This window comes from Electrophorus electricus, chromosome 16 (assembly GCF_013358815.1).
Source record: "Electrophorus electricus isolate fEleEle1 chromosome 16, fEleEle1.pri, whole genome shotgun sequence".
NCBI lineage: Eukaryota > Metazoa > Chordata > Actinopteri > Gymnotiformes > Gymnotidae > Electrophorus > Electrophorus electricus.
Genome location: NC_049550.1, coordinates 3,110,001 through 3,135,103, shown reverse-complemented (window position 1 = coordinate 3,135,103; position 25,103 = coordinate 3,110,001). Strand labels below are relative to the sequence as shown.

The 25,103-nt window shown below is 37.8% G+C and overlaps 1 protein-coding gene across 7 annotated transcripts in view; it reads left to right on the top strand.

Annotated features, from left to right (window-relative positions):
• Nucleotides 1–25,103, top strand: part of LOC113579192 (receptor tyrosine-protein kinase erbB-4-like) — a 127,796-nt gene that overhangs the window by 58,374 nt on the left and 44,319 nt on the right. For 4 of the 7 annotated variants that reach the window (XM_035534818.1, XM_035534820.1, XM_035534819.1 and 1 more), the window contains exons 2-4: nucleotides 1,301–1,452; nucleotides 12,992–13,099; nucleotides 13,193–13,379. In XM_035534818.1, the coding sequence (XP_035390711.1) occupies nucleotides 1,301–1,452; nucleotides 12,992–13,099; nucleotides 13,193–13,379 (447 nt within the window). The remainder of the gene's footprint in view (nucleotides 1–1,300; nucleotides 1,453–12,991; nucleotides 13,100–13,192; nucleotides 13,380–25,103) is intronic. The other 3 variants (XM_035534823.1, XM_035534822.1, XM_035534821.1) reach the window with 1 other exon arrangement.

Below are 25,103 nucleotides of genomic sequence, written 5' to 3'. Positions count from 1 at the left end.
ACCAGGGGTACACAACTGACAGTCCTTGTGTTCTGACCCCTACTGAGTTTAGTAGTATTATAACATTACAGGCATATATTACATGGTGCCTTTGAGTGGCTTGCTTCTGGTCACCATCATTGCTGTTGTCACTATAGAATGGTTTGCAATTATCCCAGTTGCAACAGCCCTCTTAAATAAGACTGGTGCTGTTATACCGCCATCCAGCTTTGGAAACTAGTACCATACAATATATAGAATCATGCTCTTCTGGGTCATGTGTCTTATGTGGTTTTATTATATCTGTGTTTATGTAAGTTTGTGTTTTTTGCCACTTTTTTCCTTAGGGAATAATTAGTTTTATTGAACTGAACTGATTTGAAAGTGTTAGAATTAAACTCCACAGAACAGTATATCTACAGTACCAGTTTTAGTGTCATAAACCTTCTCCTTGAACTATAAACCCCCAACCCAACCCTAACCAGCCAAACTTGCTGAAGGTAAACTCTACTACCTAAGCCACAAATGCTGTCAAATCAAAACCTTGTGTTACAATGATTATGTCAGGATTACTCTAATGATCCCAGTCAATTTGCTTTCTTGTTTTGTTTGATTAACACTGCTGCATACCTTATTTGCAGTAGAGGTATGCTGGATATGTGCTCTTTGCACAAACCATAGATGAAACGATTACGAAATATAATATCTAATTCATATATTCATAACTCATAATTCAGATGTTTGGCTCAAAATTAAATATGCACAGTTTCAAAGGCAGTTTTTCCCCCCTTTTGATAGTCTCAAACCACCAGACCCACTAATGACTGTATATATATTTTTTGTGTAATAGGCCATTATTATTGCAACAGTTACACTGATACGGTAATGGAGCACTGGCATGCTATTGGAAATTGTGCTGGTATCAGTGTATCATACACAGCAGTGTTTCTGGGGTTTTATATGTTTTATTAATGCTTGTGGGTTGAGACTTACACACAGAAAACCCCAGCCATGTCTAATCAAGTGGGTGGTGCATCTTACTGTAGGCAGCCTTAGTGTGTTTGTGGGGTTTGTACTGGTTTTATAGTTTTACACAGTCATTTTCACTGCTAAAATCCATGGCAAATCAGTAAAGCATAGCCACTTTTGGAGTGTCATCTCCATTTGTGGAGCATCACCTCTGTCGGTGGAACGTCACCTCCATCAGCAAGCACTCTCACCAAAGCTTGAAGGGCCAGCTGTCCTTGAAGATGCACTGTTTATATTCCTTTCATCTCCAGCGATTGACCAGAATGCCACCACCCTCGTATCTGTTTTACAGTGTGTCCTGGAACTGATAACAAACTCAGCACCCTGTCAGATCTGGATCAGCACTACCACACTCTGCGCAAGTTCTACGAGAACTGTGAGGTGGTGATGGGCAACCTGGAGATCACCAGCATCGAACACAACCGCAACCTCAATTTCCTGAAGGTGAGTTGAGCGGATCCCTGACTTAAACCCTACATCATCAGACATAACCTAATCAATCGCAGTTGCAAAGTGAGTCAGTCAAGTTCTATCCTTAAATCCTACAATTCTAAAAGCTAAAAGAAAAAAAAAGAGAAACAATGAGTCAGACAAAAGGCAATATAGCCATTGTTCTAAGTCTATGCCAAATCTTGTGGATGATTACTCTACCAGGACAACCTTAACCATGGGTACCCAACTCACAGTCCTTTTGGTTATGACATACCTGTGTCAACTTCCTGAAGGTGAATTGAGTCTTATGTGGTTTTATTACATCTATGTTCATGTAAGTTTGTGCTCTGTGTCTTTTTGCCGTAGTTTGTTCTTAGAGGATAATTAAAGGTCTGTTGAATTAAACTGAATTGAAAGTGCAGGGCAGTATATCAGGACCAGATTTAGATTCTTGTGTTTTAAATTTAGCCTTAATCTTGAACTATGAACATCAAAACCCTAACAAAAAAAAGGTATGAAGGTAAATGTAAGCTCCAAATCCTATCACACCAAAACCTCTCACAATGATTAAGTCAGGACAATCCTAAACATCAACCCCAAACAGACATGCTAAATATGGGTCTTCACAGCTAGACACCAGTGTAGACATGTTGCAGTTACATTAAGACATAAAACACAGATGAAAATGCTTTTCTAGTATAAATATGTTTGATGGTGAGTTGGATTTAAACCTAAGATTGGAGGTGAACTTGGGGGCCAAAGTAAATAAATGTAACAGATTGCACAAACTGAAATCATATTTGCACCACCCCCAGCATAGGCCCATAAATATTCATTGTCCTTTCTCCATGACCCCGACATATAACCACTACCCCCATTTGATGTTACATTATGTATTGCTAATTACTGCAATATCATTTAAAAAAAAATGATAGAAGTATTTCTATTAGCTGCAATATCATTAACACAAGTGTTAGCCATCTGGTCATTTTATTATGACATAATTTATTATGACAATAAGTATGCAGGATGTCTCTATTATATACTCCCCATATCTCTTTATTTATGTACACAAATAACCTCCACTATGAGGTCTGTGTTTATACAGTATCAGGATCCTTGTGCATTGTTAATATTTTGGCTTTCTGCTGCAGTCTCTGAGCCGGTGCGACACATGCTCACCCGCTGGCAGGGGATCGCTGCCGATATAAATGCACTGGGATGGACTCATACACCAGGGTCGATACATCTACTCTCTGCTCCAGGGCTGTACTTGCAGAGTCTTGTCAGTGCTTCTTATCTGCGAGTCTGATTCACCTGCTATATCTGGCATGCATGTCATTTCTATAAGAAACCCAGCTACACCACGGATGTGCCGAAAGAGACTTGGCAAATAGGCGCTAGATGAGGCCTGAGATACTTTACACTGTCAGTCTGTGAAAGAAGCATTATGGTCCATTTGAAAAGAAGCATAGCACTCTGGTTTGAGATACAGTGAAGTTGAAATGACAGAAATGTTTTTCTTTATTTCTTCTATTTTTGCAATGTGCTTCTTCTATTGCTGCAGAATGTTGCAAATGTTTATTTGTAACTTGAACTGAATTTACTCAACTTATTTTTTGTTTCCCTCTTGAGTTAATCTTATTTATGATTGGACGGGAACATCAGCTTTATTATAATGCTTTGCTTCTAACCATCAAAGATGCTTTTTTGCTTGTAGAGCTTGTCAAAAAATTGACAAGAGTTGTAAAGACAGCAGATTCTCTTGTAACATGCAAGGTTCTTCCAAAATCCACAACATAACAGTAAAACATGGCAACTGTCAGAGTGTCACCTGCATTGGAGTGTCACCTCCATCATTAGAATGTCACCTCCGTCATTGGAGTGTCACCTCCGTTCATGGCTCTCTTGTCAAGGCCTGAGAGGCCAGCTGCCCTTTGAGAAGCACTGTTTATATTCCTCTCACCTACACTGAGACTGTCTCCTAGCATACCAAAGACATAGCCTCATAATGACATGGGTAACAAAGCACAGGATACTAGGCAGACCTTTTAAAGAGAAGGGCTCTAGAAGCTCATATGGTGATCTGTATGTTTCAATGCTGTCTCGAACCAAACAGCTCAAACCATAAAGTATTTTAGTGTCCAAAATCAGCCAACTCCTCAGAAGCAGATAAATTCTGTTTGTATATTGCTTGTTTTCTCATAACATAACAATTAATATAAAGCAATATGTCAGTGATAATCCTGACCGAACTTAATGCCTTTGATCAGTGATACTTGCATTTGTTTTAGAAGCACTGTTTTCCTGAAGTCACCCTCTCTCATCTCTGTCCTATAAGGGATAGCTCCCCCATTGCTTTGTCTGGCCAGCAGCAACTAATGATTTTACAGCCCTTGAATGACTCTTCATTAAAATCTGATCAGTGAGTCTGGAAGCACTTGCGTGTGCTGACTGAGAGCACGACAGTGATTTGATGGTTTTCAGCACATCAAGAGCCTGTTCATTAATTCTATCTGCTGTCCTTTCTGTAGTATTAAAGGGTTCCGTTTGCGACCCGCTATGCAGGTCCATGCTGCTGTGCGCTGACATTGTGTTTAGCACAATAGCCTCAGTGTGTCCATGTGTCATTGCAGAGGCTCTCTGTTGCCATTGATTAATCATACTTCCCCTGCCTTTTTATATCACAGGAGCAAAATTAGTCACTTGTGTAAAAATAAAATTAAGCAATTTATTTGTCTTCATATTTATCCTCATCTTTGTTATTGCCAGAAAATATATTTAAAAAATAACAGAACAAGACATTGTTTACTTTAAACTTAATTTCATTATTTTCCGTAGTCTAAAAAGACAAAATATTTTGATTGTCCTACATCATAGTTACTGTGCTGTCTGAATGCAACAGAAAAGGGGTTAAAAAAAGTACATTTTGTTCTATATTCATGATGAATGATATCATCTTCATATGATATTGACATTGTTTAACGTAACACTAACACTGTTAGGGAACAATTAGTATTACACAAATCATGCTTGCTGGTCATTTCGATGTTCCTAAATGTTAGCCATGTTACCTTTGATGGATAAGGCACTCCTTTAACAGAACTCTTTCTGAAAGCATCTCAAAGAGGGGTTTAGTGGTTTTATTTCAGAATAACCTTTAATGGAGACGAAAAACAGCATACTTCCTGCCCTCCGTCTACCCTGTCTACTGCATCCACCCCACCCCCACCCCACCAGAGTCTGAAAGGCAAGAAAACACACACTTCAGAGAGTGTGACCCCCCCCTTCCCGCTCCACCATCAGGCTCAGCTTCTTCCTCTCGCTATTCTCGGAGCTGCAGCTGCAGTCACCAGCCCCCGTGTGGCCTCTCCGCTCAATCACACACCTTTCAGCATCACTTGAAATAAAGTCCCCTCTCCTGGCAGAGGGGGCCGGTGCACTGCAGCAGAGGAAGTGGAAATGCAGGAAGTGAAAGAGCAGAGGAGAACAAGGCCACAACGAAGCAGAAGCGCCAAAATGAGATTAAGAATGTTGACCTGCATCTATAATTTACACATTGGAGGAATCATCTTAAATTCTTATATAGTGAACATTTATTATTTGTTCAACCTCACTTCAATGTGTAATTGATAACAGGTATAATGCAAATTTGTTTGGATTTGAAAAATTAAAAATGTACTGTATAATCAAATGCATCACACCCCAGCCAGTATCCAGCCAACACACTGCACAGATTGCACAAAACTTGCCTGATCCCAGTCACCAGCATATTAAATCATTACATACACCTGTGCCTTATCCCCCCTTTCCTCTTATTTAAACCCCACAGGTGCCGTAGTTCAGTGCTTCACATTGAACATCCTAGCCTCGCTAGTGACTGAGCAAGTCTGATCATTATTTGAATCTCGTCTTTCCGTTCTTGTTCTAAACCTCTCTGAATAAACATTTTGTGCTTTATTTCGCACTTGCGTCTTGCTCCTGTTTCATCGACATGTCACAAAATGCTTTTGGAGAAAAGTTTATATTTAACCTTCATGATTTTCATGCTCTCATAATTTCACGGTGACTAGAATAATTTCTCCATTCCATCCTTGAACCTTTTATGAATATTCACTTTTGATAACTGTAGTTCTGTTTTGAAATCAAATAAGTTTTCATCTCAATGCATCCTGTAGCACCCCTTTTCAAGCTGTGGCCTTTTTTGAGCTGTGGTATTTTTTGAGCTCTGTCCTTTTTCGAGCAGTGCCCTTGCAGCATAAATACTTCTGTTCTCATTTTGTTCAAAGACTATTGCATTAAGAGTTAGGGTTTGAGACTCGTTTTAGCTGCCACAAAATCCAAATGGATTTTATAGAAACTGCATCTCTTGATATATAAGCAGTAAATAGCTTTTGTTTTCATTCAAACTAGCACTTAAATATGTATTACTCAGGGTTGAATACTGCACTACATAACAAACAGTCCAGTCCAGTAGAGGCCTACTACCACTCCAGAATTCTTTTCCAAACACATGCAGATTTCCTGTTCATTTCCTGTCTTAGGTGAGTGAGAAAAGGGTACACATTTTGACAGGCTTGGTAGTCAGAGGATTGAGAGAGGGGGATTTGATTTATTTATTTATTTTAATTAAAATTAACATCCACAAAGTGCTACTCTCCATTGATTTCAAGGAAGGAAACATTTGTTTAAGATTAAGCAACTTTGTCAAATAATTGTTTAAATCTTAAGCAAATTGCTTAATGTCTTAGAAATTTGATACATCTGGCATTTGTATTAAGGTGGAACTTTAAACTTTACATTTTAATCTTTAAACTAAAGTTTCACATTATTAGTTAATAAAATGCCAAAACTGACAAATGACCCTTTTTTACTCTGTGTAGAGGAATGAGACATATGGGGGACAAGGTGCTTTATGATGGAGAGAAACCCCATTTGTTCAGTAAGAGAAAGGGACAGAGATAAATAATTAAAATGGAGTACAAGGGAGACTGTGCAGAAGACATATGCAGTATTGGTTTTGTTCAGATTTGTGGTTTTTTTTTTCTAGTTTGTACAAGCATATACAAGCTCTGATGGCCAAAAAACTGCAGATGATCTTTCACGAAAATCATGAGGACATAAAGAGTATATGATGAACCTGACTGGCCACTAAAAGATTTATGAAACTTTCTCTCTCACTATCCATCTTCTTTTTCCAAGACCACTTAAAATTCAATTGGTTGATTGTAATTGGGTCGTAATCAGACATCAGGCTGGCCATTAATCAAGGTCACTTAAATGAAAGGATAATGCTGAGTTCACTGGAAGCCCATGAGCAGGCCAGTCTCCATTCATTTGGATGACCTTGATTATTGTCGAGCCGTATGTCTGATTACGACCCAATTACAATTCTTAAAGAAATATGCATATACAACAGGAAAAGGACTGAAAAACACACACACACACACACACACACACACATATATATATATATATATATATATATGTGTGTGTGTGTGTGTGTGTGTGTGTTATGCAATTCTTGACCCACTGATCCACCTTGACAATACTTGTACTGGAGAGAAGTGAGGATGTCCAATAGGAGAACAGTTCAAGAGAAACCGAGGGTGCGGATAGCATGAAAGTAGATGAAAATAGAATGAGAAAGTCCTGCAAGAAGTGGCTAGAAAAGGCAGGCAGAAGTATACTCACTTAGTACTAGATTGTTGAAAGCAGGCAAACATCATCTGACCATACAAGACTATACAAAAGAGGTCCCTGATACAGACCAGGACATGATATAAAGCTTCATGATATAGGGTCAACAGCACAAACTAAGACACACATGTGGTGTCTACAAGGAATATGGGCTAGCGATCCCCAAGTCCACCTACAGAGACTGGGAGAAAACTACAAAAATAATATCCAGTGGGACCCCCAGATCCAGATAGGCAAATGGCCAACCAGCTAATGGCAATCCAGCCAGATAAGGAGCAAGAAATATTGATAAAAATGTTGGAAGGAATTGATATTGATAAAAAGGAAGGAATACAAAAAGCTGTAATGGATCAAAAAATATTTGATACAAATATGCTTTAATGGATCAAAAAATCTTTGATACAAATATTCTGTATGTTTGTAATATTAATTGCATTCCTTTTTTTGGCTGGGGTGTGTTTCTTTGGTGCATTGACAGTTATTTATTTATTGATTAAAGAAGGCATTTTTTGTGGGTCATTTTTGAAGGAATACATGAGCTTGGTTTATTGACTTCTTCCCAACCCTTCTTCATCTTCATCCTAATCAGTTTTCATACTTAGATGTGCATAATGAGTAAAATGTTAATAGCTTTGTGGATTTGGCATTTAAACAGTACAGACACAGACCTTTCAAGAAAGTGGTGTGCTTCAAAGTGACATTAAATCATTTGCATGTATAACATTTGGCATACATTCAATAGCAACTCGCTGTGAGTCAGTCTAAGCCACTGCTGTTCTTCCCCTAACACAGCTGCCTGCTGTTTGAGTCACTGCTCACTTTAACAGCTGCTTCTTTGTGTAACATGGTTTTTGTTTGTTATTCTTTTTTGTTTTGAAATTTGAACAAACTATGCAACTCCCCTATTTATAACACTATATGCATTTTACATTTTGTTTTTATATTATTCTGTTATTTGGAAGTAGCTGAGGGCATCACTGGCTTAAAGTGTGGAAGCATTATTTATACTTATCGAAGTATCTTGGACACAGTCAGAAAAGGCAGACTCACTCTTCTGTATGTGTATCACTGTACCACTTCATGTAGTGTTTTCAGTAATTAAGTCACTAGTACATTGTAGGTGTATATGTTTTTTTCCTGTTTCAGCACAGACTTTAAATGCAGATGTCATTTGATAATCTCTTGTATTGGTGACACTGGTGCTTATCTTAAAAACCCTTCCAATTTTTGTATGAGAAGGGTTTGGAACAGTTTGCCAGATTCAGCAAATTTTTGAAAATTGCTGTAAATGACATAAACAGGATTTTTAGTTTAATACCTGTTCATGCAAGACATCCTGTTCATGAGAACACCTAAAAATGATCTGATTCATTTATCTAGAAACATTATGTGATTATGTTTTTCTATATGTGTTTGTAACTATAAAACATATATAACTTGCTACAGTATCATGGCCTATTTCATTTATACTAATGTACTTTAATAAATGGCCCTTTCATACATTTATCTTTGTCTTTGACACACAATTAAAATGCTACATACTTTATGTAATGTTGGGCAGGGATTGAGGCAAAGAAACGGATGCAAACATAGGAAGGATTTAATAAATTTAAAGAAGAACTCGAACAAAACCAAGCTATACAAACCAAAACGAGATTACACAAAAACATAACAGGCTAACCAGGACATGTGAACACAGAAAAAACCCAAGAAATAAACATTGAGCAAAGTAAGACATGTAGCATACGAAACAAAGACAAAATAACCAACAAAGATCAGAGGGAAATGCAGGGGTTAAATACACTAGTTAACAAGACTTAATGAGAATGAGGTGAGGACAATAATAGGTGAGGAATTAAACAAGGGGGTGGAACAGAATGAAACCAAAAACAAACCCAAGAACCAAAACAAAGAATGCATGAAGGTGTTGCCATGAGAACCGCGATACCAGGGAGGGGGTGATCTGACACTTTTCTTATTGCAGTGCCGTATGTTAAGGAGCCCTGCTTTTATGATTAAACAGACAAGTATTGTCTATGTCATATGCGATACAATGTTTTTACATACTTTTAGCATTGCTTTGAGGGAAATTTCAGAGGTTATTTGTAGTGTTATTTAGTCACATATTAAAATGCAAATAATTTGCATTAGTAGGCAATATTTGTCATCTATTATTTTGATGGTTTTGCTCACATCAGCATTTTCTCTTTTCATGAAGTGGACAAAGACCTTATTTACATTTCTTTATTAGATTTTTCTGGTGCAGGAAAGCCTTAGAAATGTTGGCAGCGAATTTGTGCTGGGTTACACTGAGACCACTGCATATTTGAGCATTATCATGTGTAGAATTGACAGACTTTTGGCTTCAGTGAATGAGAAGTCCCTATATTTAAATAACCTTCTGAAACCATTCTTATTACTCTTCATCCTTTTTTTCATTAGTGACATTTCCCCTCAATCTAATAGAATTCCTTTTAAAACTGCAAAGCTATGGATGTTCCAAAATCACAAGATAACAGTGGTTTCATACTGTTCTGACTGGAATGTTGGCAGCGTGTCGAAGGTGAAATGATCATATTGTGATTACACCGCAAACTATGGACAATGGGAAATGTTTAACATAATTGATAGAGTGCTATTCAATGGCAAGATTGCAGTTTAATGCATCAGACTGGACAATATTGACCATGACACAAGCATACATGCACTTTGGTTAATGGTCTAAGTCTATCATATAGCATCTCTCTTTGATGCCATGCACCAGTGGATAATGTATTACCATATGTACAATGTATTAAAGATTAAAGCCTTGAAGATTGAGACTTACTATTCTTACTATCTATGTATTTTGTCATGTTTGTTGAACATTGTTTATTATATCTAACCTGTAAACCATTCCATTGTCCAGTGCTTCCCAGTCTTAATCTCTCCCTCCCACATGCCTGTGCACTGCTGCATTTTCTCCAGACTACCCTAGCGATTGCTATTGTTCGGAAGCGATCCCCTGAGTTGGGTAAGAGCAGCGGGGTATGCACTACTAATTCCCTGGGTGAAGTCGTGTTTCGTATAGCGGACCAAACTTTCCCTCCAGTGTGAGCTGACATTAAACCCAGCATTCAGCGGCGCTTAATTTATGAGCCTCTTCAAATCATTTCTCTCTGTGGATTTTTAATATCTCTCTGTGGCAGCTGGTTTCGGGCAAATATGCACAGCGTCGCGCTGCTTGCCGCGTGGGGGCAGAACCATAAACAAACAGATTGCGTTAAACTGTGGCAATGACATTTATTTTGTTTCCTTGGTGATTGGAAAGCAGGCGGGGGCTCCCCGCCTCTCTCACAGGCCCAAACATGGACGTGTCATGAGCCCAGGAGCGATGGGGTGATAGAGGCCCACTGACTAACCCCAGAAGTGGGCGATATCATAAAATACACGCAGCCTTTGAGGTCCCCTACAGTCTCTATCAGTTAACCTGCTGCATTATGCACTATGGACTCTTCCATTTTTTTGTAATATGGAGGTGTTTATTCACAGGCTGCACAGAGTAAGGTGAGTTAAGGGAAAGGGATTTGTGTGAAAATCATATCTATATTGATGTTCAGAGCAGGCTGGATGAGAACTTATTTCTTGCTGGTGAAGTTTTCTTGTAGCTGTGCCTCTCAGCAAGAGCTCTGGCAGGCCTGCTGCGGTCAGTAATGGCCCCAGCACTGCACAGTTCAGTGATTCAACTCCTTGATGGTTAACTAATGAATGAGATGAGCTGGAACAGAGGAAGCACTAAACTGTGCAACACTGCAGTCCTCCAGGAATAGCATGCGAGCACGATACCTCAGGTTTCTCCTACCTGGGTAAGCCATGCAGAGATGTCACAGACAGACAGTGTCTGGCAAAGACATTTCTTCTTTTGATCCAAATGCATGAAATAAAACATACAGATATATACATACCACAAACAATGGTATGATCCTTTAATGCATCACAGTTTCTGTTCTGGGTTATTACTGCAGCACAGATTATTGACCGTTTTTGTAATTATCTAAAGGCTCAGAAAGGGTTGTTTTTTTGAAGACCATGTTGCAATAAAGCCATAATGTCAGAAGTAAAGCCTGACTCATTGTACAGTTACACTGACTTTATGCTGATTTTGGTCAAAACCATATGAGGTTTTTGGAAGACACTTGCAATTTCAATAAGGCTTGAATATACTTGCAGTTTCAATAAGGGAATGTCCTTTATGGTTGACTACATTGACATTTCCTAGGGTCTCTCCTGAGAATTTCTAGTAAAGGTAAAGAACAATAACCTCTCAATGTGGAGAGTGTAGAATATCGAACAGACTCACAGAAGAGAGTTATTGTGATGGTGTGTGTACAGTACAAGAAAACATAGCACACCTGGCTTAAAATGGTCTCCTCTTAAAATAAGTTACACACACACACACACACACACACACCCACACACACAGAGACACATATATGCACACATAAATAGACAAACAAGCATACAGAGAGAGAGAGACCTGTAAATTCAGTGTAACTGTGGAGTCAGTGTAACGCTGTGGAGACAGCATAAAGTTGGTTCCATCTTTTAATGCCTGCAATAATGTATCTGTGAAGCTAACGTCAAAAGCATTTGCAAAGTATGGTACTATTCTATAACGTGTACTTAGAACTGACACATTAGCTACCACTTTACTAGCTGTGGGAAACTTTTCTAGCTGTGGGTAAAGTGTCATCACATGTTTAATTAAAACAAGGTATAAGAAGATAAAAAGAACATGGTATGACAATGACAGCAAATTTGCTTCTCATGCTGTCACATCCAATACAATGTGCAAAAAAAGTTTTATAGTATGCTGTAAAACAACTACTGTATGTTGAGAAATTTATGCAATACTTTTTTTTTTTTTTCCAGGCATTGTTCAAGCCCATTATTAGTGTGAACATTGTGATCCTCTGTAGAAATGCCACCTGCCAATTACTTCTATTTTGTTATGCAGACAAACTATTCAATTCGAGGTTATTTTCCTGGAACACATGTGATCTGACCCAACACCACCTCTTACTTAATAATCGAAGAACCTGTAAGGTATAATCTTAGTAATTACAGGTTGCAGCATTCTAATTTCTCCAGCCATTGTGTGTGGTGTCAGAAGAGAATGAAGAGAATTGTAGTTCCTGCCTATTATCAGCTGTAGTAGGAGGTGAAGTTTGCCACAGTAATTATTGCTTGGAAGTTTTTTGTTCAACGTTTTGTTTGTAAGATGCCAGTAGACAACATTAGGTACTCTACACATATGGTTTATCACCTTGCTCTGCATCAGAACCATGTTACAGTGAAATGACAAAAAGGTGACATGCACTTGACCTTGAATAACCACCTTGTACAAACAGCAGTTATATCGAATTCAGTTTTAACAATTTAACCACACAATTTTGTGCGATTTTGGAACAGGAAAGTGGTGCTCGCTTTGGCACACATTTGTAAGGAGTCTAGAAAACAAATCCTGAACATGGCTAAAGGCAAAACAACCATTTTGAGAAATATATAGTGTTAAGAGGTCTATAGATCTGTCATGGACACAGAGATCATGTGTCCATAACAAAGCACATGTATGCCATGCCAAGGACTAGGGCAACATCCGTTTTCCTTAAGGGAATTACTAGGTACAGGCATGTAGCCACTTGGATGAATAACCCTGTCTGAGACATTAGTGTTGGGGGTGCTGGAATTTTCTGATTGTAGCTATCCAAGTGGAGGTTAATATGCACATGCTTGCACACTTGCAAAATTTATCGTCCTGTAGACCACCATAGTATCATGACCTGGAAAAACCCACTGATCTTTATTGCAGTCATTACTGTGCAGAAGGCCAGTTTCAACACAGAGTGCAGGGCCATTTTCTGGGGAACTGATTGCAAGAGAAGACATCTTCTGCCTTCTGTTGATTTGCCATGAATTGGTATGTGTTGCTACATTCAACAACCAGTAAGATGCCAGTTGTCAGTCCCTTAAAGGATGCTCAGTTTTCTGTTTTCTGCTATGTTCCCTGCAGTCCATCCGGGAGGTGACAGGTTACGTGCTGGTGGCCCTGAACCAGTTTGAGTACCTGCCTCTGGAGAACCTGCGCTTCATCCGCGGCACCAAGCTGTATGAGGGCCGCTACGCTCTGGCAATCTTCCTCAACTACAGGCGTGACGGCTACTATGGCCTCCGACAGCTGGGCCTCAAGAACCTCACAGGTATGCCCTCCTTTCCCTCTCTTTTGATGCACCTCTCTGTTGCTGTATGTATTGTGTTCAGAGAAGGAAATGAAAGAAAAGGAAAAAAAAAGATTGTGTACTTGTGCCTGAATGCCCCAAAGAGGACGGTATGGACTGGTCGTCTATCCTTCAATAGAACATAAGGTAGTGGTGTGTCAAGAATATTATGTATATGTAGCTAGCTACCAGGTTCTCTGTATATATACAGGTCTCATGGAGTTACAAATTATTGGGTTTCGGAATTGTATATTCTGATAAATGAAGATACGAGATATGTGTTAATATCATGTGGTGTCACAATCTGAAATCAACAGCAACAGCAGCATTCCTCTTCGCCTTTGTTTTGAGTCCATATGTGCACCAGAGAGCAGTCTGTCATCCTATTGGTCAGCATCAACGAAAGCGTCATAAAAGTTGTCAGACTAGGCTAAAAAATGTTTAAAAAATTCTGACATGCTAGACTTTTTGTCACGCTGTCATGCGGCAACAGTCTGACAAAACTCAGGATACCACATCGCTGTTCTTCGATTAGGTCACACTACAAAACCTCTCATTCCCAACACTCGGAACTGAGGCTGGAAATTTGCTGGCGATCACAAAATCGGGCTGAATTCGTGTACTCTGATACCAGTTTAAGCTTCTGTCGCTACCCTTCTCACTGGTCCCGCAACCATCTCTGTTTCTGTCTCGCTGTTACTATTTCATTATTCCATGTCTCAGCCTGTCATTGTGTGTGGTGTTCTCTCTCCCTCCCTCTCTCTCCCACTATCTCTCTCTCCCTCTATCTCTCCCTCTTTCACACACACTCTCTTGCTCTGTCTTCTTTCATACTTCATATCATATTCTGTGTAAAAACCAGGAAGCACCCAAAATATTATTCTGGAATTATTTTGTTAAACTCACACAAGCTGTTTGTTATGAGAAAGCAAGACTTTGAGCTTGCCATAAAGCCTGTATGTTTTTCAGCTGTGTCAGGCTATTCACTTGTGACTTTGCTGACTTCATATTATTTGAAGGTTCCAAAAAAGGAACATTTTCTACAAGGCTGTTCTGTAGTCCCTTACCATAAACAAGGGGAAGCTGCTCTAATCAAAGAAAACTTTAATATGTACAAAGTAAACTATTTAATATGTAACTGTGAATACTTTAAACCACCAAAGTCTTTACACCAGTTGCCAACTAGCAGTAAATTAGCTCTAAGTGCCCAAGATAATTAGCAGTTCTTGTGCATATGAAGTCAGACCGTCCAAATATTTTTATTCTGTATAGAATGACACCTATAAGGATGATAGCCAGGCAGACCTCACACATTAAGCATAGTCCTGGGCCAACTAATAATTTAATGGTTATTGAAGTCTGTTTTTGTTTGTTTATATTACCCTGCAGCTAATAATTTGCACTGCAAATAATAATGCATGTAGATGTCTGTAGTGGAGAACAGTAGTCCTGCCTCCCTATCCTCTTTCACTGTGCTTTCACTACTAAATACCCTACAACACCCACACTGGATGACCAGTTATCAGGACCAGAACACACACACGGCTCCACCAGGTCTGAGCTCCACCACCTTATCAGGTCTCCAAATCCTCTTTGTAAGAGAGGTTTATGACTTCTACAAGGACACATGGCTCAATTTTACTGCTATCCAATCTAGCCTGGTGAATTCAAAAGCCATAAACCACCCCTCTTGGAATTCAAGAATAGACTCGCATTCCATAGTGTTCAGATCTGAGATGCTTAGTAAAACTCCATATACCTGAATGGCTACTGAATTCTAACCTTCCCCAAAGAAAATATTTTCTCATGACCATCATGACAGTACCACATTTGTCCATTTTTATATTAAAAACCCAGAGCTGCATATTAGAGCTATGGATCCACAGTGCCCTCCAGAGACTGCCACAAGGTTCTCAACATGGATCAGTTAACTGCATCACCTCATCATGGTAGATTGTGATGCATAACATTTCAGAATTGTGTTCAGTCATGGGAAAATCGGATTAGTTTCATTACTGTTGAACTGTTGTGTGATCTCTGTATATATCAACTATACATACTACCTTCTTCCTCCATGCCATGTCATGAAATTATTATGATAATCATATCTTTCTAATATGATTGTAGAGTGTCCGTAGCAACATTGTAAATGTTATTAAGGAGTTGATTACCTCCTTAATTTAGGCATAGTAGGTTGAGGAAGATTGTTTAATGTCATGGCAAAATGAATGTGACTAAAAAGCTTTCCTCATAACCTAATAACCAAGTAATAACCAAGTTATTTCTAAATAATATGCCTTTGGGAAAATGTATAACTGTTTCTTTATATATTGTCATGTGTTATATTACTTTCTTTCATTTAGAAATGGAAGACTCTGTGCTCAGGTTAAATTAGTGTGATGGAAATTATTTACTAATTTTGTCCTAAAACTCACCTTACCTAACTTTAGATATCAATTTTTTAGAGAAATACATACTTATCTCTTGTTATGCTTTTGTGTTTCAGTTTTATTCCATTTCTTTTTCTTTATTTATTTTCTTTATTTTTTTAAGATAAATCGAGGAAAATGCCTTAATCCCAGCCTTGATGAATATTCAAAAACAGACCAGCCGAGCCTACTCCCTTCTCGTAACACCCCCAGAGTGACCGTTAAAAATTGCTTTAACTTTAATTGAAGATTTCTGGGACTTCATGGAGGTGTCAGGAGTATTGGAAGTCCAGCTAATTTTAAATCTAGAACCTCCCACGGGAAGAATTAAGTACTTATAATTGCGTTTATGTTGGTATGTCTATCATCCCACCAGTGTATGCCAGTTAGTCTTAGTTCATTTAATTTGTTCTTCACTACGCCACCACTTTAAAGACATTTTTCTTTCTTCTGTCATTGATAGAGTTAAAGTTAGTTCTGTTTGGCTGGCAGCAATTAATATAAATTCTTCAAATTCAAAGTCAATATTAGTAGTTCTCAAAGACTGGCAAGTGCAATACATATGATGTCATCTCTAAAGGCCTTGCTTATTCAGCTAAAGTGTATAGCAGCACTGGAATGGATCCGATCAGGCATCATTGCCAAATCTCTACAGACCTTCGGATATCACTGGGTCACTCTCAGTGCCTGATAAGATTCAGAAAGTATGTGTGGTCTTGGACATAAAAATGGCTGCGTATCTGAACCAGCACAAGTGGACAACCACATGACCTCTGAATAGGGAGAATCATCGAACTAAGGCTACCTATATCCACAATGCTGCTTTGATGCCAGCCTTACCCACTGCTCCAATAATTAGTCCCACTGTAGAATTAATTATTGTTTGGTTTAAACATTATACATAGATGTCCATTATTCTCACTATTGTTCCTACTATAGGATAACATTTGGCCCCTTTCTGGCATAGGTATTGGACACAAAACCTAACTTCCCTTTAGTAATTCCCTGATTAGCATTTATCATTTAATTTACATGGTCATAAACGTTTCTTGGTTAATTTATGTAGGTTTAAGATGTGTGTGTTTAAGCTGTGTATTAGTGTAGGTTTAAGCGGTGTAGGATAGTTAGTGCATATTTAAGCTATTTGTGTTTAAGATGAGTAGGTTTAAGATGTGTATGTTTCAGCTGTCTGAGTTAGTGTAGATTTAAGATGTGTATGTTTATGCTGCATGCGTTACTGTAGCTTTAAGATGTGTATATTTATTTTGTGTGTGTTGGTTTAAGCTGTGTGGGGTTTTTGGTTCATTCATTCTCATTTTGGGTTTAATCTTTTTTTCTTCCTTCTGTTAATAATAATAATTATAATGATTATATATATATATATATATATATATATATATATATATATATATATATATATATATATATATATATATATATATATATAATTATTATTATAATTATTATTATAATTAGTATTATATAATAATTATTATAATAATAGTAACAGAACTGATAGTTAGTTAGTTCTGTATGCTTGAGCCAGATCTGTTTATTTTACACATTCTATGCCTTCTAAAGTTTTTTACAAATATTAATCAATAAACTTCACATTTATTCATTAAATTGGTCACTGTGGAAAGTATATTTTTACCAAAAGTATTAGTTCACTGCACACATTTGAACTAATTTCAAAATGAGACTGATGCAGTATTAATTAACCTTCAATAATGAATTATTAATAATAATTTCCCCATATTTAGGGTGGTGCCTCATTTATCAATCATTCATAAATTTCAAACAAACACCACTACGGTGTCTCTCAGTCGGTGCTATTTAACTTCTCCATATTCTTTTCGTTTCATGCCTTGCGTGTCTTTTTTTACATTTATGCTATTATGTTTATGAGTTAAAAGCTAGAGGTTTTTTTTCTATAAATAAACTTGCTTAGGACTGGGGAGTTTGCATGTGTGCATTCGTGTGTGTGTGTGTGTGTGTGTGTGTGTGTGTGTGTGTGTGTGTGTGTGTGTGTGTGTGTGTGCGCGCATCCTTGCATATGTGTGTGTGTGCGTGCGTGTGTGTTATCCAGGATTCCTGGTCAAGAATGCCCCTCACATGGGATCCATCAGTGTTTGTCTACAAGATGACATCACCTTGAACACAGCATGTTTGTTTGTATACCTAATCTATTGGCTCTGAATAATTTTTAGTGCAGAAAATATTATTATCATACATCAGGTCATCCGTACTTTACCTTCTTTGCCTTCTTCTCTACATTATTATGTAAATATATAAATAGAGAATTATCTGCACACATTTTATAACTGCATAGCATTGTATGTCAAATGTTCAAGAAAAACAGCAAAACACATATTTTTACACATTTTTAGCTTTATATACAAGAAAAAAATAGACTGCATTCAGTATATTCAATACACTGTTTTACAGTGCACAAATGATGGCCTTTCACTGACACTGGGCATGAAGCTGATAATTTCTAATACTTTCCACTTTTACTGAAAATCCCAACAATGTTTAATTAAGCAGGGTCATACAAACACAAACCACAGCTTATTAGACAGCCTCTAGTAAATTCTACGCTGTTGGAATACATTTACTTTTCAAGTATTAATCCTTTGAATTAAATCTAAAAATCTCTTGGAATGTCCTTTTGTATAGCTAATGTTTCCCAAAAACATAAATTGCTGCTTTACTGGTCATTACTATTTAAAAAACGCCTAAAATAAATAAATGCCAGGATCCTCCCCATCCTCTTTGACGTCCTTGGGAATATATGACCACCCACCATCATTCTAGGTCTGGTTTGTAAATAGCGATGGACTTTTCAAACCTGTTCCTCTGAAAACATCCTATGCATCTCTTCGGTGTCTGGAGAACTCTCTTGCATTTTCTTTTCTAGTGATGAGAAACAGGATCATTTCTGCTCAGTATTTCACAACACTTCCCACAGCATTCAGCCATGTCTGGTCCGAGTGTGTGCTAAACAGTCAGTGGAAGAGGAGTGCAGGTATATTCTGAAGCCAGCAGTTTGACATCAGTAGTGGCCAGAGAGACCAACCCGCAGGCAGATTGATTTGGGCAGAACCCCATTTTCTGCATGGACTTATGTCCAGCAGACAGCCAACTGGCCAGAGGGTTTATGGATAGGTGAGACTGAGGAAGAGAAGGTTGAGCAGTGCCTCGAGACTTCCCCAATGCTCTGAATTAATAAGTGGAATTTATTTTGTAGTTACTGGGTTCACTTTTTGAATGTCAACATTCTGTCTAGAAACAGTATTAATAAATTAAACTATCATATATTTTTTACACATGTACACTGCCAAGTACAATGCCAAGTGTTAAATAATCACCAGCAAAAGCTGATTCAATTAAAACTATTCACCTTTCTGGGGTAAGACCATAGCAGGCCAGTTGATGCTCCAGTTTTACAACTCCTAAATAATTGTAAGTGGGGTTATTTTGTGTCATAGTGCTTGGCCTTTCAATGTGGGTCAGCATGGTAGCTGAGATCCACAAATCAGGTTCTTTCATTTCAGAGTTTAAGAACAGTGTCAAGAAATCTTCCAGCAGGAATTTAGAATTTTCAAAATCAATCCAATTTTTAGGTAGTGCCGTCAGGATGGTAATCTCTGTGTACTGGCTGAGCAATGAGGCCCAGCAATAAAAGTTACTCAGGTGTTTGACTGCTGGGAAGCCAAGGTAAAACCCTGAAGCAGCATCACAAAGAGGCAGTCCACCAAAAAAAGTATTTCATTCTCCAGTGGAAGAGTTAGATCTTCAACTACTGCACTCGGTTTCTTTTCAGGGAGTCTAGCATGTTCTTTTGTATTTGTCTCCTTGGTCTTAAATTAATTTGTGCATTGTACTGCAGCATGTGAGGCAAGTGCCATGGCTGATAGACTTCCATATGACACATGGTTAAGTAGCTTATTCTCATCATCTATGTTGAATAAGTACCTAAAGAAAACCGATTCCTCTTTGGCGGCTCCACCCCCCAAGACTGATCAAATAGTCCCCACCAACTCCATGAAGCATGCAATTTCCCCACAGATGAGCTGTCAGGTGAATGACTGAAAGAGGGACATTTTCTCCCAAAGCACATGGACGCATGGGACATTAGGACAATAAAGCATATGGTGGGGGGGAAAAAACATCCAGTTTCTTCTCCATTGCGCTTCTCTAATTACACGACTTGAAGGTGAGCGCATGTAAAATGAACTGGCACATTACCTGTGTGCTGCCTATATTGTAAATAAATTATCTTCTGCCATACAGGGCTGAATGAGATGGCGGTAAGTCTCCTTTCTAATGCAACACTTTTGATAGGACTATCTAATGGTGTGATACATTAATAGATAAAAGCTGTGCATGATCACAGTAATGGTAAATGGCTCCTTTGACAACTGAAGCGCCGCTACCTCATGCTCCTCCACATTCTCTTTATCTCCACAGCTTTGCTGCATGACAAGTAGGTAAATATGGGCACTACATCCAGAACATGTTGCATCTTTGACATACGTGGATACTGTGCATAAATAATGTACAAATGTATTATCAAATCAGGATTAGGAGCACACCCACTTCAAGTGATTCATCTGGCCTCATCACTGTCAGATCATCAATCCAGTGGACCTGTAGTCATACGATTCTCAGAAATGAGCCAGAATTTATCATAGTGCTGTTCTTCTGTGATTGTATTTCAAAGTAAAGCAAATTTTCTCAAGAATTTAATGTAGCAATTTTTTTTTTCCAGTCTATGGTTGATTATTTTAAGTTAAAAGGACATTTTAATGCCAGTGATATCTTTATTCTATGGATGAAAATATTGATTTGGCAATATCCTGACAGGTAATACTTTTTAACCAAGTGTAGTATGTTTTAGATGTGAAGCATCACATAGACCTGCACTGTCTCACTCAAATAGTCACTCACTCATTCACTCACCATTAGCAGAAATTCTCCCCAAAAGGGTGCTAGTGCCATTCCTGTCATTTTTATGTGCATTGAAACCAATAAGATGTTGTATGTTTGCGGCAGTATCAAATCAATATTTAATTCATCATATTAAGCAGTGACCTAATCAAATTATATGTATGTTCACAAATGCAGGTAACACTGATGCTGTTATTGTTGCAGTACCAAAAACAACTGTTTACTTATTTATATCAGATACGAGCAGACTAGCATAATGTTATCTGTTCACCTGACTACTTATAAGGTTTTGGTCAAAATTTTGAAATCTGAATCTTAACTGCCACTTGATGATGTCACAGTAGGCCACACTTTCATAGCACACACGAACAGACCCTCTTCTTTCCCTCACTCTGTTCTTCCCATTCACACCTCACTTTAGCACTCACTATACACATTATAGCAACCACCTAGCAAAACCATAGTAACCATCTGGAACACTATAACAACCAACCACTTAGCATCAGCCTAGCAACAACCTGGTATACCATAGAAATGGTTTAGCAACCACCTAGTAGCAGCATAGCAATCACCACCACCTTGGACTCCATAACTACCACTTAACAACCATCTAGCAATGGCAGTGTAACCACCTGGAATACCATAGCAACCACCTGGAATGCCAAGGCAACCAATTAAGAACCACCTAGCAAGGACATAACAACTTCTTGGGATACCATAGCACCCACTTAATAAGACCATAGTAACCATCTGCAGCACTATAGCAAGCACTTAGCACCAGCCTAGCAACAACCTGATATACCATAGAAACTAGGTAGCAACCACCTATTAGCAGCATAGCAATTACCACCTCAGACCATAACTACCACTTAACAACCAGTTTAGCTATCACTAAGAACCACCTAGCAAGGACATAGCAACTTCTTAGGATACCATAGCAACCACTTAGCAACCACATATTAAGTCCATGCAGTGCAATAGCAACCACTTTGCAATGGCATAACAGTCACCTGGGATACCATAGTAATCACCTAGCAAAAACACAGCAATCACTTCGCACCATCCTAGCATGAATCTGGGACACCATAGCAACCGGTTAGCAACCACCTTGTAGAATACCACAGCAAACAGTTGCAATGGCATAGCAACCACCTTTTTTCAGCTCTTTTTAAGCACTGTATATTTCCTTCAAGAAAAGCAAATCTAGTTAACTTCTGTTGTATTTTTTTCTACTTATTTTTTAAATATATTACTTAATATATATACTTAGGTTATATATATATATATATATATATATATATATATATATATATATATATATATATATATATATATATACTTAAGTTAACGGAACCACATTACAAGAGAGAACTCACACAGAATCAACAGGGAGATCATTGAAAGACCAAGAAAGGAAATACAGGAACAAGGAGTATAAATACACAAACTATCGAATGCTAATGAGACAAAGGTGAAACCAAGCAAGGGTTAGGAAAACTAAAACACAATGTGGAATTGTGAAGAACATAACCCAAACAAAGAAACACATGGCAGGTGTGTGAACTGCAATGCTGGGGAAGGGGCCAATATGGAATCTACACACATCAGTTTAGTTCTAGAAATAAAAAGCAAAACAAGACAAAACAAAAAATAAAATTAAAAAAACAACAGGAACTATGTGAGAGTGGTGCATTGCATCAGTGAAACTGTGCTCTTGTTTAGCATAGTTCATGGAATGGGAGAGAGTGAGCCTTTCTTCAATCCATACTGTAAGGACCTAGTAAATCTTTATATCTTTGTATTTGATTAAGAATATTATACAAAAATATTGTAACAAAACAGAAAGAGTAAATTTAGTAGGCAATACATACATATAAAATAATTTGAAACCATGTAGCCTAATATTTCCTATAGCCTGCCAGAAAAAAGATCTTGAAAGAGAATATGAGCAACAAATATTTCACCACTATGTACCATTTGATCTTTTTAAGTGTCTTCTCCCTTGCAAATGCATTTGTTTTTTGTTTGTTAGTTTGTTTTTTTGTTTTTTTTATTGGATCTGAAAACAAGGCAAAAAATTAACCAGAACAACACCAGCTGAAAGATGCAGATTCCATGGGTTTATAGTCCAGCAAGCCCTGAGTTCTGTCCCAAACATGCATGAATAATCAGTTAATAAGTCTGCAAACAGGACAACAACCCCTGAATTTTAAGGTGTTTACAAAAAGGAAAAAAAAAATTCTAACTTGTTTGAATTTTAATTCTATTTCGAATCAATTTCACCCTATGAGAAATGAGAAATTATGTGATCGTTTCCTTTCAAGACCCCCTGGCAGCTAACCAGAATTGCCACCTCTGAGACTGGAGTTAGTGAGAAATCCTCCAGTGTGCCACAGGGTCCAGGCACGGATGACCCAAGTTAAGTCATCATGTAGAAGAATTGGGTGCCCCTAATGAACTGTGTTATGAGCTGTAAAACCTTACTGGAACATGGTCTCAGAAGTCATTACACAAGTCATTGCTACAATATGATGAGAAATTATAGAGCTATAGAGGACCATTACTTTGTTTACTGAGGGATGTTCTTTGCCCTTGTAAGCCTTATCAAAGTTTACGAAAATGAGCATGGAACAGGATGAGGCTCATAGAATTATAGCACTCACAGAGTTTTTCATTCACATTCACAGACCATTCACAAAGTTGCTTCACCCATGAATATGTATTTTGTTGATTTGAATTCAGCTCAACTAGTAATATGTGAGACAGATCATCTATATATAGAACTCATGATCTCAGACATCAAATATAAATTAAATCAAAGCATCATGCATTAGAGAATGTGTATATACTTTTTGGTCCAAGTACACAGAGGTATGTCTGTACATATGATAGGAAATTGGAGATTAATGAAATGCTAAAATACTCATACCTGATAACTTTCCATAAATTGTGTTTGGCCCAGGAAATTTTTGCTTATTAATATGATCATTGTTAGTGTATGCAGTATATATTTTATACTGCAGTCTACTGACTGCACTGAAAAAAGAACTTCAGATAACAGAGTGACCAAAACCATTCAAGGTGGTGTGAATGTGCAGCTGGAATAAATTTCTATAGACTACTAATACATTTGTAAATATATTGTTTTTGGATCTAACACTCACTATTATTTGACATTTATTTTATTTTAATTAATGATTCTAATTACTAGAAATGCTGCAAATTGCATTGCTTTGGTATTGTGTTAATTGGCTTTTTACTTTGTATAATGTTCCTTGTAAAAATTAGATCTGTGTCAGCAGAGTTTTCCTATGTGGGAATTCAGTGATTGTTAGTGGGGTTTTTGTGTAAACCCTCAGTTCCTTACTCCTTACTTTTTTTTTTTTTTTGTGAAAACATAATCAAAGTATAGCTCAGCAATAAACATTCTAAGCACATTTATGACCTAAGTCACAGCCATTGTCCATAGCTGCACTATAGAATAAAGCAGACAGGAATGTATCCAGCAGGTGCCTTAGTTGCTGTAAAAGCAAAACTTTATTCTGTTTGTTTGTACAGCTACTGGATGAGATGAGCCCTTCCATGTGGCACCATTTATATTTATGCCCCAAGAGCCCCTCCTACTAGCTCCCATGAGGCTTTGCTTCTGCTGTACTCTCAGACTTGGCTTCTGGGTGCTGCACTTTCTCCCACAGCCAGGCTCTTCTCCCTCCACAGTTAGATGGCAAGAGGATTTGTTTGCATGCTGGAGTGTGAACAGGAGACAGTACTGGCAGGGGAGCAGCAGAAGTGCATCTTAGTGGCTCATGCAAACCTGCTGAGTTTCTTCTCATTTGCAGATTACTGGACAGGCAGAAATATGGCAATACTATAATAGAACTCTAAGACAGGTGACACAAATATTTCTATGCCTCCAGTGTAACACGTACATGCATATAACATGATGTACATACACACACAGTTGAAGTCAAATGTTACCATATATTTCCATGTGTTAACCATTTAATAAAGTTATGAACTTCATTTCTATGAGCAATTGAAAAATAATAGCCAAAAAGGAGGATTAGTTGAGGGTTTTTTTTAATTTCTTATATTTCATTTGATTTATTTCTTATATTTTTATCATATATTTTATGTGTCAAAGTTTGTATGCAGTATTTTTATTGCAATAGAAACAAATGATTGGTGTAGCCTTCCACAATCTTCTGACAGGCCTTTTTCACATTCCACCTAACAAACCAGGCTGATTTTGTTGCAAATTTGGGGAATGCTTAGGATCACTGTCCTGTGAGAAGACCCAGTATGAATGAAGGTTTAACTTTTT